The sequence below is a fragment of the Gekko japonicus genome, unplaced genomic scaffold, assembly GCF_001447785.1.
Source record: "Gekko japonicus isolate JY-2015 unplaced genomic scaffold, Gekko_japonicus_V1.1 scaffold1233, whole genome shotgun sequence".
NCBI lineage: Eukaryota > Metazoa > Chordata > Lepidosauria > Squamata > Gekkonidae > Gekko > Gekko japonicus.
This window is the reverse complement of record NW_015167087.1, coordinates 309,002-327,367: the sequence shown is the minus strand read 5'-3', so window position 1 is coordinate 327,367 and position 18,366 is coordinate 309,002. Positions and strand designations below refer to the sequence as shown.

General features: G+C 38.6%; 1 protein-coding gene across 1 annotated transcript in view; it reads right to left on the bottom strand.

Moving 5' to 3' along the window:
* Positions 1 to 351: 351 nt before the first annotated feature.
* The window catches only part of TOX (thymocyte selection associated high mobility group box), a gene marked incomplete at its 5' end in the record, with an annotated part of 161,665 nt that continues 143,650 nt past the window's right edge, over positions 352 to 18,366 (bottom strand). Inside the window, 3 exons of the mRNA XM_015412855.1 lie at positions 352 to 491; positions 3,399 to 3,550; positions 9,559 to 9,945. Coding sequence (XP_015268341.1) covers positions 455 to 491; positions 3,399 to 3,550; positions 9,559 to 9,945 — 576 coding nt within the window. The remainder of the gene's footprint in view (positions 492 to 3,398; positions 3,551 to 9,558; positions 9,946 to 18,366) is intronic.

The window sequence follows — 18,366 nt, the reverse complement described above, 5'->3', positions numbered from 1 at the left end:
CTATTTACAAACTTGCTATGATTGCTACATCAAGCCATTTAAAAAGTCTTTAGTAGTTTCATATAAACACCCATTATGAAAACCAATGGAAAATCCAGGACTTTTATCCAAGACTACAGTTGCTAAGGCAGTTACTAGCGCAGCACTTCACAGCAAAAATAAAAACCAACATAAAATCTGAATGGTCCAAGCCTCCTTCCTTAAAGAAAAGAAGAAAAGCAATGTCCATTAAAGGATGTTGGAGGAGAAAGAAAAAGAAGGAAGGGGGTGGAAGAAGGAGCAAGACTATTTTTTTCCCAGAGTGAATGACCCACCAGCTCAAATAGTCCTAAGTGCTTAGCAACTTATATTCTCTAAATAAATGCAGAACTGCCTTGACTGCACAAAGCAATCATGATGAGAAGACTTCCCTGCATTCCTCAGTGGAAAGGAGAGGTGCTTTCCCCAAACATGTTCAGGTGAGGTACAAGGCTTTGTCCCTCTGCATGGCCCTGTAGACAAAGGTGAATAAAAAGAGAACAAAAATTAGCATTAGCCATCACAACCAGATATTAGGTGGGCATCTAACTCTTGAAATCAGTATGCTCCCATCTCCCGAGTAAAATGCATATTATTTATTAAAATATTCATATCCCATTTTTCATCACAATGGGTTCTCCAATGCAGCTTTCAGAGTAATGGTATACTTGAAAGACTAAAATAAAATCAACAATATGTGAAACCTTTACTATTCCACAACACATTGCTTCAATAGAATAATATTCAGCAAAAACAGCCAGATAAAACAATATAACTGTAAATAGCAGCAGGGTAAGGAGACAATCAGATCTAATTAAGCAAATTAAAACACTCTCCTAAGCCAGGATGACCAGTTTTCCACTGGCACGACTGGCTAGATGTCAGATGAATGGGTTTTCTTATAAAGGAGATAAGGGGCAATTTTTAATTATCTTTCTTATTAGTTATATATGTTTCCCTCATTATCAGAAAGACTCAGAAGAATTTGGGTGAGATCAGAGAGTGATTCAGGTCATTCTGATAATTTTAAAAATGAAGAGGAATGACAGTCTTCATTCCTATGTTGCCTTTCCTGTTCCTTCCTCCCTCAGTTTTGCAGCAAATCCAAGACGAGCGGGCCCCATTGCCAGATTTGTGTCTTCTAAGAGCTGGCAACCCTAACTGCCGCCGAGAAGGCCTATCCCATGTAACCATATTCTAAACTTCTGAAAGTGAAAGACCTGATGTCACTTCTGGATTTTCCCTCTGGAACTAATGGCATGCCATCAGTCCAAAGGCCATTTTTAAATTATTCTGCCACTGCTCCAAGCTGCGACGGAAACAAGCACCAGCTACCCCACTGGGGGATGGCAAGTCTACTTCAATATCAGGTTATTGGGACCTTTCCAGAAGATAGCCTGATTAAATGTATGTCAGTTGTGATAAGTATTTAAATGTCTTTTCTTTATGGAGCAATTCTCTTTCAGGAAAACATCTTTCCTTTGCACGTGAACTAAAAAACTGCAATTGTTCCCTGTTCTGCTACTGTGGCCCCGGTCACACGGGGGAAATTGGTGCAGCCAAAGACGTGGGGGCGGGATCAGACAGACCCCCGGAGCCGCCGTGCAGTTGCTCCCCGGCATGATCAGATGGGGGGGGGGGGAAGCCACAGAAGAGAGAGCGAGGCAGCTGGCTGCGCATGTGTGCGCATCCGCAGTTCGGCCGGGAGCCTCGAATGCTGCTGAAGACGGGCACGCCGGCGATCCCATGGCTACGCTTGCTGTGGCGTTTCAGGTTGGTAGTACTCTTTCCTAGGTTTTTTTAAATGCGCGTTTTCGGGCTGAAGGGACGGATCGGGGAGAGGTGCTCATCGCTTCCCAGATGTTGCGGTGTGATTGCGTCCGTTCGCTGCGCCCTTGATCCATCCCTCTTGCGGGGCAAAACCTCCTGTGTGACTGGGGCCTGTGGTTATTATAAACGACATACTGTATTTATTTTGGCGCCATCTAATGTTCTTTAATTTTAACCTGAGTGTTTTATTTTCGGTTTTATATTGTATTTTTTGTTGCTGTCAACCGCCCTGAACCCTGTGAACTCACAGAAGGGCAATATATAAACTGAAATTATAAATAAATAAATGCTGTGTGGGAGGTGGGTGTAAAAGCACCAATAGATAATGCATATTTCATTGCTAGTGACAAGGCATGCAAATACGTTTGCTGCAGCAATCAACAAAGTTGAATTCCCAGTGGGTTAAACCAGCATTGGCCGACTCACTTGATCCTGGACTTTCTACCCATAAATGAATTATTCAAAAGGGTTCCTGCCACAAAAAGACAAGATACATGCATGCACATGCACACATGAACACCATCTCAGTCCCTGAATCAGACTCACATACAAGTAATGGGGAATTACTCAGCTTTATGGCAAAATTCCATGCAGTACTTGATCCAATCAAGGCTGAACATTGGCTAATTTCTCTTTTATATTCCTTTCATCTATCAGCCCATGTGACTTACTCCATCCCACTTCCACAGACCTTTTTGATCCTGCAGAGTATTTGAACACAAGGGCTTGTGATTCAGTATACTAAAGATACACAGATTGTTCCATCTTAGTGAAGCTAGATAAATAGATTCACTTTTGATCCTCTCCCCCTCCCTGTAGTAGCTACATGATCAAAGGTTTTCTTATGTAGTCATGATACAAACAACACAGTGGCTTGGATCTACTGACAGTGGAGCTTTCCTCTGGTGCTGATTAGGAAATGAATATCAGTTTTGTTATTGCAGGGGGCGTTGTTCCTTTTACAGTAGGAAACCCTCATACTATCTAGCAGATGAGAGGAGATGAGGTACAAGGCCAAGGCCAGGAGATTGCTCTTGGGTATAAAAGTGAGAAAAGTTCCTTCTGACAACCTCTACCCTTCTTTCACAGGTTTTGCTTATTAATTTAATAAATTTTTATCACCAAGGAGCTCAGGGAAGCCCCTCCCTCCATTTATTGTCACAACAACACTAAGCAACTACATCACATGGGGAAAAGAGCTCATTGGATTGTAGCCCCAAGTTAACACTGTCTCCTCTGACTACAGCATTTAGACACAATGTTCCATGTCTCAGCGATTTCAGTGAAATATGAGACTTCTTTGCAATTAAATATATGAAGGTTTGCCACCTTTGGCTCTCCTAGACAAAGTGAAATGTAATTGATACAAAGCAAAACACTACTACTTTTTAAAATGCTTTTTTCACAACAGGCCTCTAGGTAAACAAATGTATCTAAACTCTTGTTATCATATTTAGGCAACAAGAATAAAAAAAATAGATACCACAACAATTGCTCAACATATGTCATAAATACTCATCAATGCATGGTGGCATTTATTGGCTGCTTACCCATTACTGCAGTAATCATTATTCCAGTCCACACTCTGTGCTGGAGGATTTCTGCACCCTGAACGAACATACTCCATTGCTTGAGTAACAACTTGCGCAGCTGTAGATGTAGGGTTGATAATATTCTGGTAGTCAGGCTGAAGAGTAAAGCCCTAAACAAGAAAAGAAACAAACCAAAACAAATTTTAAAAAATCAAAGCAAGGTTCGATTAGCCCAGTTAACATCTTAACTGAAAGTCTTGAAAAAATCCCAAGCTCTGTTTCTATGTTCTCCAAGCAAAAAAAAAAGGGAGGGGGAATAAGATGCTTTTGTCTTTTCAGAAATAATTTTAATTGGTTGAGAAGCAATGCAAGATAACACACTGCAATAGTATAGAACTCCAAGACAAAGAATAGAGACATTTTAAAAGCCATGAAAAACAACTCATTCAGCACAGGGAAATAAAAGAAAGGTCTGTATGTTTCTTACAGCTCGTATTTCGATTCAACCCAAGGATACACTATTAGTTAATTCCAAGAATATGCAACAGAATCTTTTTGAAGGATGCAGGCAGCAGGTGGCTGAGTGTTTTATTAGACTACACCTATTCACAATTATTGTTCTCAAACCCCTTTTATTTGGTGCAGTCACAAAAGGACCATCTGCTGCTTCTTTTATTTGCACTTCTTTCTCAACTACACAAAAATCCAACTAAGGCTTTTTAACAGTTGTTGGACTAATGTAGCAAAAACAGAGGGGAGGGGGGGGACCCTTACTGTTGTTTTCAGCCAAGAGTGAGCCATGCTTAAACGTTGTTTGCCAAAAGCAGCAGAGTTGGTCAGATTTTCGAGAACGGTAACCATTGATTTTTCCATACAGTATTTAGCTTAAATAAACAAAGAGGGCTGCCGAAAGGTTAGGGGTACTTTATAGTGTACAAGCACAGCAATAAACTGGCTAATGCCTGCTTAAGGAATACAAGCTGGATGGGTCTAAAGAGATGAACTTTCCAAGGACATCAAAAGAAGATGCACTTGCTAAAGCAAAAGGTTTAATTGGGTTGAACAGAAACCTCTTTCCTGAAGTTTCTGCCACAATGTGGTATATTTTAAAGCAACTACCATCTAGTTACCGGTCCTTTTTATTATCCTCAATTACCTGGGCATTCTGTAACCCAAAGTAGTACTCATGCAGTGTACAAACCTGCACTGAAATGGTCCTCTGTGGTGGAACATATAATAGAAAATTTGCTCAACTGCAGATCACTGGATTTGAAACGTCACTGAAATTTTACTTTTTATCCCAGTCTTAGATACTAAAAACAAGTGTACAAAAGTACACAGAAGGCTGCTTTTTAAGTCTCCGGGGATCTCTGAAGGTCCTGACCTAGCGCTCAAGGCACAGCACATGGAAGCACAAGAGCTGTGCCACTTTGAACTTATCTGACCAAATGTAAGGGGACTTCCTGCCCCAAATGGTGTTAAAGCTTAGGCAGCATCCCTCTATATGCTATTTGTAAACCTACTGAAGCTCATGTTACTCACACTACCCCACCTACCAGTCTAGGTCTTGGTAAAAAAAAGTAGAGAAACACTTCTGAGCTTCATGAGATTTGCTTAGCTAGTCAACAAACTCTCCATCAAACAGGCAAATTTAGACATGAAGTTTTGGCTCAACTGTAATATAAATACAATTATGTTGATTCTGGCCTTTTTTTTAATTACCAAAGAAAATCAGTCTAAGGCACACATCTTGAATCCAGAAGTTATTTATGTAGAAAGTTTTAGTTATACATATTTTTGCAATAAATATGCTTAAGAAAATAACATATTTTGGGTCATAGTAGATACTTCTCTTAAAGCATCAGGTACCTGAATAGAATCCTGAAGGAAATCTAGCTAGGTATAGTACTTTCTCAAGGTTATTTGATACTTACAAGAAGTTAAGGAAACTTTTTCATATTCATAGTTCAAACACAGGCTCCAATTATAATGGAAGAAAATGAGCAGGTCAATAATAGGTCACTTAAGCTTCAGGAGCTGGGTTTCAGCTGACTGAGACCTACTGAACTGCTTGACCCATTGAAGTCAATGAGACTAAGCACCAATTGCAGTTCCTCTAGCTAAAACAGTTTATGAAATAGCTTTGTATAAAGTTGTATAATCATGATTTAAATAGACTGCCATTTATCGCAGAATTTATATATCTCTCATGCAAAGTGAGACTGGAGGCTGGCTGGTTTGAGAGAAATCAGTTTGATGTACTGTCCAAATTGGGACATTTGAAAAAAAATCCCAGTGTTCCTTCCCTTTTCTACAAACTGGGGTTCTAAACCATTATTCAATCCCAGAGTTTCTTTTCATACAAGGAAGTTTTCAATCTCATCTCCACGCACAAAGGGAAAGTGTAGGAGAGAGGGGAACGAAATGTGTGATCCTACAGATAAACCAGACATGTTCTAATCACAGACTAATCAGAGTTTGAGAATTGTGAATACAACCACAGTACCTCGATCTACAAATCACATTCTTCAGACAAAAGGAAGTCATTTCAATGAACTGTAGAAAGCGCTGTAGCAGATAGTGGAAACAGAGCCTGCATTTAACATAATACTGCTCCTCCATCCATTAAATGGGTGGTTTGATGTTCATATTGGAACTCTCAAATTTGATATTGGGGCAGATCTGATGAGTAGCTTTTCTAGTACGTTTGCTCATTTTTTGTTGTTGTTCTGTTACAAAAGCAATCACAGCTATTGATCCTGACTGAAAGCATTAAACACAATTATCATACCACAAGAAATAGTTACACGAATATTAGTTTTCAGGATTTCATATTATCCAGATGACAGATCCCCTTGCCCACTATAGCCACAAGCCAATGCAATACATATTTGTAGCCCCCCCCCAATTTAACTATCCAAATGTTTTAATGCCCCTCTAAGCTTTTTGGAAATCATGTTGTTTGCAGGAAACTTATTTGCCAAAGCTAGTAAAACATAATTGAAGGATTCTAGACATGTAAAGCTGACAAAAGGCAATCATGTCCAAATTTTGGCAAAAAAGCTTCAGCAGATCTTGAAAAGCAATGGATGTGTGTGCCACTGTGACAAAGAAATATTAAAATATTATTTTATGTAAGGACTTTGCAAACAGAGCAGCAATAAAAATAATTCCGGAAATGGATATTCCATGGGCTAATGAGACAATGCCAAATGTTTTTGCATTGTAATGTTCAAGATAAAATCACCAACTGTTTCTGTGACATGCCTCGAATTTTAAATTTAATTTTCTTGTGCCAGATTGAAATAAAAAATAGAGAACTTGATAAAGATTAATTTGATGTCAGATGGGACATTTGCTCTTTAATTAGATTTCTGTATCCCTAGCTGGAGGTTTTGTGTGCAACTGCAGCAAGTACTAAAAAGCCTGCAGCACAACCTAAACTGTGATCTTCATCTCTACACTTTACCAGGAACTAATTTCATTTCCTGCCTGTCTGGAGAGGTATTTTCAACAGGCATCAATGTTTTTGTCTTTACGACTGATTTATTCATCAATCTCAATGTGATGTTTTTAAACCTTTAAATTACATCCAAATCTTAAAGCATCTGTTTATTACACAAGGAAATTGAAAATCTGTCCGTGTGATATCATACGAAGATTTTCTCTTAAGGTTATAAGGACAGTTGACAGATATTAATGATTTTTCTGCCTCTTAACCACATTCAAAAACATGGTGTGGAGAAAAAATGATGGCAGAGAAGAAACACTAACAAAATCCAGCATGCCCAAGAGTTTACTGAATAAAATCCAAACTAAATAAAATGAAACTATGATTTATTAAATGACCATTTATGAAGGCATACTGCTAAATAAAAATAAACCTAATCAATGGTATTTTGAATTATCAGTAAAAATGTACTTCAAAAATATGTATGGTTTCCATATACTCTATATACATTATTGCCCTTGGGAAGAAGCACCTCTCCATTGGGGCAGCAGTACATAGGCTTATTCTCATTTGCAACATTAGAGACTCAGAAGTAACAACACACAAGAGCAAAAGCTTTGATTATTATTTCATCAATGGTTTAGTGGAATAGAAGAGTGATGGACATACTAAGACTATGTAGATTTAGGTATGTATATATGATAGCTACTGTGTATGTTACGATTTAGAGAAATGCCACAAATAATATCTTTAAAAAGACAGGGAGTTTATATTGTTGGAACAGAGTAATGTGGCTTTGGCTTATAGCCAGATTATGCATACTTCAACACCCCAAGAAGGAATTCAGAGTTCCATCTGAAAGTTATGCCTAAAGTATTCACAAAACTGTCAAACACATGCTTTTCATCCTCAAGATGTGGTAACGTGCAAAACCCCAGATGTGTGCATGTGTGAGAGACAGACAAAGGAAGGATGGCTTTGAATTTCCTAACAATACTGGTGACTTTGGCTCCTATTAGAAGAAATTCTCTTATGAAGACTCATAGCAAAATGCTTGTGATTTGATAACCTCTTAGTTTTTGTATCAATATTATATAGAATATTTTGTGTTTGGTTACTGCCAAGTTCCTGCAAAGCTTTTTGTTAGCTTATGATCATTAAAGAACTTGGACTAATTCAGACTTTTCCCCTCAGTTGCCTATTTCTAAGAAGTTCATGATTTAAAAGGTAACATCTGACACTCAACTTATGAAAGCCTCCAGAGAGAGGCTACACGTCTAGGTGAATGAGCAACATGATGGATTCATTATAACATACACAAGTTAAAGCTTACTGAAAATATAAGTGGGGAAACTCACAAATACTGAAATTTTAAATTAACTGTCACCACTTATGAAAACTCTCTGGTCACTTCAGTTTTCAGCTAAATGAAAACACCTGCATAGTACTGGGGAGGGAGGTCATAAAAGTGCCGTGGGTCATAAAAGCCAACAATAATATATCAGAATACAAAGATATTTCCATGCTGAGATATAAATTGATGGCATGCCAGCTACAGTCAAATGCATGACAGAAAAAGGGGACTTTAGGCTACTTGAGACACAGTGAAAAGAGGAGGATTGCTTCCTTTTGGGACTGAGGAACATACAAGCACTTTTATGTGCTTATTTAAAATAATATTTGGTAGAGTAATGGTCATCTGAAGTCTCTCATGTGTCACTGATGGCCAAAAGAATGAAAGCAAAGTCACATTTCATAGCAATTAATGTTACTAGCCATGATTCTCATTACCATGAATTTTTCTCTACCTTGTTGTACAGGGTCTTATACTAATAGAAGTGGGGAGGGGAAAGAGCTCATTGAACTTATATCCATTGTGATATATGAACTACCTCTTCTAGCTATCACAAATGCCGTAAATGCAGTTTTGCACTGTATCCTTGAGTATTGTTTTTAACATTGCCAATATAGCTATAAAATTGCCAACATCTTGGGTTATGGCAGAAATATATTAATTAATTCATTCAAGATATTTATATGCCCGCATTTATTCTGAGCATCTCAAGACCCAAAGTAACAAGATAAAAACAATTTAATAAAACAATAAACATTAGAACAACAGACATAAAAATACATCAACAACCAATGTAAAAACACCTTATGTCCCCACCATCAGGGTAGTTTCCTTATATTCAGGCTCAGGTTGCCCCCCAAAGTCCTTTGAACAACTATGTCTTGTAGCCTTGTTGGAAAACCAGGAGGGTAGGACCCCCTGACCCCTTCTGAGAGGCTGTTTCAGCGGTATGGGGCATCCACTGAAAAAGCCTGGGCCCAGATTGTTGCAGAAAATGCTGTAGAAAAAAGGGCCATTGTCAAGAGATGCTGCTGCAAAGAACAAAGCTTCCTCATGGGAACATGCTGGAAAAGGCAGCCATTCAATATGTAACAATCACTTAGGCATTTCTGCCATTTAGCCTCCCTGATCCAAAGGGTGTGGGTATACTAGAATCTTTGATGTGGTGTTGGAGCAGGTTAGCCCCTGGTCTCTCCCCACAGACAGAAGCTACATTCAGGGGGCTATAATTTACATCTGAGGCACCAACACTGCTTGTAAGCTGAGAATAAAAAAAGAGGACACAAATGATTAAGCCACACACACACACACACACACACACACACACACACACACACTTCTGAGACAGGTTTCCAAATTTAAGTAGGACTTACTTGCTGCATCGTAGGCGAATGTAAAGCAGACTGGACCTGCATCGGTAGCTGGCTCCCAAGGGACTGCTGCATTGTAAGCGGCTGGTGTTGCTGTATGCTGAGATGTGGGTGAAGAGGAGGGCTCATCTGAAGGGATGGGGGTGGGGAGACCGCCATGTTTGCTATGGAAACAGTCACAGGCATTTGGTTGTTCGGTTTAGGTGCTATATTCCTAGGAATATTGGGATGTATGGCTGTTATGTGAGGATTCATTCCCGCTTGCTGGTGATAATGGGAACTTAGGTACAGTGCCGAGTGAGGCTGTGTAGATCCATGGAACACTGACTGCTTTGTATTAATCATCTGAGGCTGCTGGGATACCTTAACATCCACAGGTTCATTGTAGCTCTGTTTGAAGAAGGAAACAACAAGCTGGAATAAAGGCTGATTTTGTGCTTTGACCCCAAGAATCATTTGAAAAGCTTATACCCAGAATGAACCTTTGTTGGTTTTAAAGGTGCAACTGGACTCAGACTTTTCCCAAGAATCATGTCAACTGAAATCATGTGTTTGCCCAGCTGACCAGTAATAAATTTTGGAATGACCTGACTTATTTATAAGACACTGCAATGAAAACTCCCCTAATATCATTGAAAAACAAAGTCTTTTATAAATATTTTTCACTTCAAGCACATTTTTATCCTGCCCTTCTTCCAAGGAAGTCAGGGCAGCCTGTATGTTCCCTCCCTCCTCAATTTTGTCCTCACAACACATTGTGCAGTAGGTTAGAATCAGAGACAGTGAGTTTCATGGCAGTGTGGGAATCTGAACCCTAGTCACATAATCAAATACTGTAAGCACTACACCATGTTTTTTTTTTCCATGTATACATTTCTGGCAACTGTTATTGGTTTTGGATTTTTATTTTATTTTTATCTAACACATCAAGTTGTGTACAAAGTAACCTAGCACACGGTTACGGAGACATAATTATGAAACTTTGTAAGTAAAACTGACATATAAGTAACTGAAAATAAAGGCTAGAGAACAATTTCCCTATCCCTGAATGATGGCCCAAACAGAAAGATGTACATGACTCTGGAGCATTCGATAATGTAAACTGGGAATTCTTACATCAAAAAATGGCATTATGGGACTGTGGAGCATCCTTTCTTTCAATGATTAAGGCAATATATACAAAACAAAATGCAAAAATGATAATAAATGGTGACATGACTCAGAACATTGAGATACAGAAGGGAATGAGGCAAGGATGCCCATTATCACCTTTATTATTTATTTTCACTTTAGAAACATTAAATGATATAATAAGAGAGGATCCCCAAATAAAAGGGTTGAAAATAAAGGAAGAAGAATACAAACTACAAGCATTTGCTGATGACCTAGTATTTATCTTGGAAGATCCTACAATATCTATCACACATTTGATCAAAGCTATACAAGAATATGGGCAAGTAGTGGGGCTAAAATTAATTTTAAAAAGACTAACATTTTAATGAAAAATAGTGCAAATACAAGACATCTCTTCAATGTTAGTGGCAAAAAACCACGATACTTAGGTATTGAGGTGACAAATAGAAGTAGTTCTTTGATAGAGGATAATTACAATGAACTACTGAAAGAAATAAAAAGGACCTCATAAAATGGAAAGATCTACAACTATCCCTTATCAGTAGGATAGCAACAATAAAAATGAATGTGTTACCAAGAATCCTCTTTTTAGTCCAAAATTTACCAATACTTTAAAAAATGTCATATTTTGAAGACTTGGACAAGAATATTAGGCAATTTATTTGGCACTCTAAAAAACCAAGGATTAGATGGAAGGTGTTGCAAGATAAAAAGGAAAGAGGAGGGTTTGGTTTACCAAACTGGAACCTATATTACAAGCGGCATCATTAAGTTGGGTAAAGAACTGGATAACTTTAGAAAACATCAGAAATTTGAAGCTGGAGGGCCATGATTTATGCATGGGATGGCATGCGTATATATGGTACAGGAAAGACTCAATACACTCAAACTTCAAGCAACTTATCATAAGAGGAGCTTTAATAAAAATATGGAAAGAGATAAAAGAACATTATTACCAAAAAATGCCTAGATGGGTTTCACCCCTGGCAGCTTTCATAAAGCCCACTCTAATCAATAAAGAAAAAAGAGTATGTTATGAAGATTTATTGGATGATACAGAGCTGCGGTGGCTCAAGTGGTTAAGACGCTGAACTGCAGGCTGTGGAAGGTCAGTAGTTCAGCAGTTCAAGACCCGGGTGCCGCCAGACAGGGTGAGCTCCTGTCTCTAGTTCCAGCTCCTGCCAACCTAGCAGTTCGAAAGCAAGAAATTGCAAGTAGATAAATAGGTACCACTTCGGTGGGAAGGTAACAGCGTTCCGTGCGCCTTGGTGTTTAGTCATGCCAGCCACATGACCACGGAAACATCTTTGGACAGCGCTGGCTCTTCGGCTTTGAAACGGAGATGAGCACCGCAACCCTAGAGGCGGATTCGACTGGCTTTCGAGCAAGGGAACCTTTACCTTTACCTTACAGAGAGGCTAAAACAGGAGAAAGATCTCCACAGCCAAAATATCCATTTAATGTGGTGGGAAACTAGACAATTAAAATCCAGATTTAGTATGGATAGTAAGACTGGTTTTTATAAACAAAAAACTGAATTGGATAAAATTTGGTTACCTATGGATGATAAAATCATCAGGAAGCTATATAATTTCTTACTCAATGAATATATGGAGGACAAGGTAGTTAAAAATACGATGGTCACGGATGCAGGACATAGGATATAACATAGAATTGGATCATTGGCAAAAAATTTGGGAAGCGTTAAAATTTATGAGGTCTTCTTTGTACAAAGAAAATATCTATAAACTCTTTTATAGATGGCATTGGTGTCCAGATAGAATAGCTAAGTGTTATCCAGCCATGTCAAATAACTGCTGGAAATGTAAGAATAATGTGGGTACTTATTATCATATGTGGTGGAGATGCAGAAAGATTTATAAATATTGGGAAAAGATTCGTAGCATGATACGAGAAATAATTAACATAGATCTAGCATTAAAGTCAGAATTTTAAAAATCAAACATACTTCCAGACAGCTGTACTCATAATGACTCTTATCTTATAACATATATCTTGACTTCAGCTAGAATCTTGTTAGCTAAATACTGGAAAAGCAAGCGGATTCCCACCAGGGAAGAAATAATAAGCAGATTGATTGCAATAGCCGAAATGGATAGATTAAACATTGATTTACAGAGTAAAGATGATAAAGTGTATCAGAAACGATGGTCAAAAGTATATGTATGGTTGAATAACAAAGTGGAGCCTAAATCGAAAATGAAAAAGTAACTTTTTGGATTTGTATTTATTTAAAATACAACCCCCCCCCAAACCCACAACTATGGGAATCAGACATTTGCCTACTATAAAAATGCCCAGCCATGTAATTTGTTACTTACAGATCAATCCTAAACAGGGTCACACCCCTCTAAGCTGATCAACTTCAAGGATTTGGGAGATTGTGACTTTGTTTAGGACTGCACTGTTATTTATCTACATGGGCCAGAGTGATTGCCCTGGGCAAGGAGTCAAAATGTCCTGCTTTCTTGCTTCTGCTGCCTTCTCTGCCTCTCTCCACATGCTACAAACTTCTGCTGGTTCCTAGTCAAAGAAACAGAACACAGCTTTGCCTCTGGTTTCTCTTTCTTTCTAGGCTTTAAAGGGAAATGGTTCCTAGAAAAATGCTGTGTGGTTGGGGAAGAAGGAACCAGCAAAACCTGGGCAAACATCTTCTTCAAGGTATTTTTACAAGGCTCAAAACGCTGACATTTGGTCATCGATCACAAAAATAATTTGCAGATGCTATTTTATGGTCAATAAACAAAGGCATTTGCTATTTTAGTTTATTTCTTCTGAATACTAGAAGTCTTGTCCTAATTTTTAAATATTCTGTGACTTCTTTTCAGGACAGTGTACTGATTCTCTATGGGTGGGTGGTTTTGTTTAGTAATATCTGTTTACAAATATATAAGATGAATCTTAGTGTGACACTGTTCAGACCTGAATTGGCTGTAAGAGCAGTATCATTAAAGTAAACATATAAGATGAACAGATAGAACATGTGAGAATTCCAAGGCAGTTTCATAACTTTTGTGTGGATTGGGTGGTTTTTAACACTGTTATTTCACACAAAACTGAACACATGAAATAGATTTTTTCCCCTGGGGCTGGGCTGATTGAAATGGCACAGTCTTCATATGGAAGCCACCAAAAAGGACAGTGCACATCCTGACAGCTTGTGTGGTGAGCCAAGTTCTATGCCATATGCATAAATCCAGCTGTAAGCAGCATATCCAAACCAGAGCTCCACAACTCTGGTGTTGGCTGATGCTGGCATGGAAACACAGCTTGTGATTAAAGCAATAACCCATGGTTAGGGGACTTTCTAATGCTGCATGAGAAGGAGGAGGAGGAGAAGAAGAAGAAGAAGAAGAAGAAGAGGAGGAGGAGGAGATTGGATTTATACCCCGCCTTCACTACCCAAAGGAGTCTCAGAGCAGCTTACAAACTCCCCTCCTTTCCCCTCCCCACAACAGACACCCTGTAAGGTAGGTGGGGCTGAGAGAGCTCTGACAGAAACTGCTCTTTTTCAAGGACAGCTGTGCCAGAACTATGGCTTGCCCAAGGTCATCCAGCAGATGCAATGGGAGGAGTGGGGAATCAAACCTGGTTCTCCCAGATTAGAGTCCATGCACTTAACCACTACACCAAACTGGAACATTGCCATACAGGAGCTATTTTTGGAGAATCCGAAAATGTTTAAAGAATTAAGCTTTGGTGTGCAACTGTTAACCTATAACAAACCATGGAAATTCAAAAGGATCTCCATAGTTAACCACTTTCTTAAAAGCTCATGACTCTACTGAATTAAAATATTTCTTTTCCCTTTACCAGGCTCAAGCATGTCAGAAAAACAATACAAGAAATATATAATGCACAAACGTTAATAAAATCAGCAATAAACTATTAGTAAACAAAACATTCACTCAGTCTAACAAAAAGCCTGCTATTTTTACCATTGTCCCATTTGAAACACGTTAAAATAACCCTTTTGTCTCCTAGGCCTTTTTGCCTCTTCTCCACCCATTCATAAGGACTTCCTTTCCCTATTTGCTACCATTTCCACCTCTCACAGAAGGAAGCCGCACATGGAAAAACTGTGCTGCTCTGAGAGATCATATACCTTCCCTGGGGTCCAGTGGAGTCAGGGAAGTTCCTTAAATCCAAAGCATACCTACTCATTATAAAACTATATTTAACATTAAAAAAAACACATTATCTGGCCAAACAAGCCCCTAACTAAAATGAAAATATATCAATACTCAAGAAGATATAATTTGATTTTTAAAAAGCTACCCAGAAACCCTTTACACTGTTAACACTCTCCAGTAGCTACTAATCACAAGAATAAATCTGCTGGATCTGGCCCAATGGATTAGATCTGTTCAGAAGCCTGTTTGCAGCTGTGTTCAGTCAGATGTTTCCAGGAAGGGGGTGAAGCCTATATGTTTCTATAGGCTCTACCACTGAAAGATACCACTGCTGGCGAAGCTGGAAAATCTAATTAGCTTTTATGGCTAAGACATACTGATAATCATGAATGTGTTGAAACTAGTGGCTGTCTCATAAGAGTGATATCATAAGTTAGTTATATGTTGAATGAAAAAATATTTTTTTTGTTTAGGCTGAACCTGCCAATCAATTTCATTGGGCAACTCCATTTAGGAGTATGAAGGGGGGAACGCCCTCTGTATCCCCTGTCTTGATCCCCCTTCCCAGTAACCTTAATTTATGAAGTAAAATGTCTCAAAAACATCCAGCTTTGCTTGTACTAACCCTGATCATTTGGTTACCCTTTCTGCATTTCTTACAGATGCAGCCCAGGATGGATAGAGGGCTGGGCCAGAACTAAGTTTCCAAAGGATGGTGACTGATCTGTCTCTGACCCTGGAGTTGAGTGTGTGCAATTGCTCAGGATTTTATGAACTTGACTTCTACCCTGGATCTTCAATGCTGTCTCCACTCACAGAAGGCCAAAGTATCACATAGTCTAAGAAATTATCCCAATCGTTGTACAAGATTAGAGCAGACACTGAGCTAACCAAAAAGATTTTATCTTTTCAATATTTTTTGATCAAAAACATTTCCACACAAATGATTTCCCCATAACATTTTTGTCATTTATTTGCATATGTTTGCTCCGTTCCCTCCACAGATCTCCTCCTAACTGACTGGTAAACTAGAAATGCTCACATATATGCAGCAAAGAGTACGAGATGAACTCTCAAAGGCTTGCCAGGAGATATGTACCTGAATAATAATTCATCTCTTAGGGAAAAGTTGAATGAATAACTAGTGAAAGGTGAAACATGTCAGAGGAAAAAAATGGTAAAATGTTCCTCTGAAAGAAGACGGCACTATGTCAAAACAAGGGGTTGGAAGATACATATATGCCCTTATTCTATAACCCTCATGTCACATTTGCTCCGTTTACAAGTCAAAATAAGTTTAACGTTACTCCAGGCACTCTGAGGTCACTGAAGCCTGTGAAGAACCATTTGTATTTCTTTTGATGTATGCACCATCACCACCAATCAGCCAATATGCACATTACAGAAATTGGTTCATTATGTGCAATGATATACAATGAAAAAGATGATAACTTCATTTGCTCAAGTCAAGCTGTAGTAATGATGGCAACAAAAATGTATTTTCTCCAGTAAACTGAGCAAAATTAAATGGAAATGATAAAAGGGAGTTCAATTCTCTATAAGGAGGTAATACTATGCCTTATATTTGCACTCAAAGTATCATACTAGAGCATGCACCCACACACAGAAAAACAAAAACCCTTGAAAAGGTAATAAGAAAGAGATATAAAACATTGCTCTTTTTTATAACACTGATATGAACCAAAAATGGAATGTATTGATGGGATTCCATTTTTTCCCCTACTCCAAGAGCAAAGGGGTTTTATGCTTCCCAAAGGAAAGAAGGGTTTGGCATTGTTCACTGGATTCCTAGGAGCCATTCAGTTGTTATATACTGAAGAAAAATGTTCACTCTATGCTTATGAACAAGATCCTCCCAACTAACACATGAGGAATAATTGCAGATTTAGGACTTGACCAACAAAAGCAGCTATTGTGCCTGGCATCCTGAAGGTTGGTGCCTGCAATTACCAAATCCTAGTAAAAGAAGTATTTGTATTTGTTGTTTGAAATTAGAGTGAAAGTAGAGTGTTTGAAAGCAGTCAATCTATATGTATAAACTAGCATCTCTGGCAAAGACCTGATAAAAGATTGCTCTGGGGGGGGGGGGAACATATCGGGACCCACATCCATTGCTAAAGCAACCCCTTTGAAAAATGTAGCTGTTTTTGAAAGGATTAAAAGTGATGTATAAATTGTTAAAGGTAAAGGTAAAGGTTCCCTTGCTCGAAAGCCAGTCGAATCCGACTCTAGGGTTGCGGTGCTCATCTCCGTTTCAAAGCCGAAGAGCCAGCGCTGTCCGAAGACATTTCCGTGGTCATGTGGCCAGCATGACTAAACACCAAGGCGCACGGAATGCTGAACTGCAGGCTGTGGAAGGTCAGTAGTTCAGCAGTTCGAGACCCGGGTGCTGCATGATGGAGTGAGCTCCCATCTCTAGTTCCAGCTTCTGTCAACCTAGCAGTTCGAAAGCAAGAAATTACAAGTAGATAAATAGGTACCACTTCGGTGGGAAGGTAACAGCGTTCCGTGCACCTTGGTGTTTAGTCATGCCGGCCACATGACCACGGAAACGTCTTCGGACAGCGCTGGCTCTTCAGCTTTGAAACGGAGATGAGCACCGCAACCCTAGAGTCGGATTCGACTGGCTTTCGAGCAAGGAACCTTTACCTTATAAATTGTTAATTGATTATATTTCTGAAATTACTTTTTACTGTATATTGATAAAGGTACAGTTTGGACTAAACATGAAAACTTATTTTTGAAATAGCTCTAGATTGGTTTCATAAACCTAGCTGGCAGTGTTGCCTTCACTAAATAAATATCTACACAACAGGTAATGTAACAAATCCTATCGTCAGCCAGAACAACAACAACAAAAAATTGCCACAGTAAGCTATAAAACTGCTTGTTTTTTCAAAAATAAAATTGCAATTCACAGCATTTTAAATAAGGCTGTAAAATTTGCTACACAGACTACTTGCAAAAGTAATAAAAGTTCCAACTAAGGGCAATGCAAAAGGCTTAGTGTGTTACAAATAATATAATCTGAATAGCATTATATAAAATGCTTTGTAATGCAATTTTTACTTTGTATATTTATTTCCACATACATCAAATAAGCCTGACTATGGCCAAATTAATTTCAGGAGTTCTAAGACTGGAGAGGAGAGAGAGGCTTTAACAAAAACTCTGCACTAGCAGATTTAACAACGTCTAATGTATACTTGTATGCTCAATCCCAGGCAAATATTGGTCACTTTACTGGTTAGTGGTTATCCTAACCAAAAATTAAACTCTATTATACTGAGCTAGAATATTTAAGACTTGTTTAGCATGGGATTATTTCTCATTCTAGACTATTAGAGCGAAAAAGAATTTAGATTTTCAAACACTTGCTGTGCCAGCACATCAGTACTCATAAGTGCTGCCCCAACGACATCCTTGCAAAAGCACCCTAAAATGTTGCAAGGATATCTTCAATAAAAGCTATTGGGCTCAGTTCCATATAAATAAAGATCTA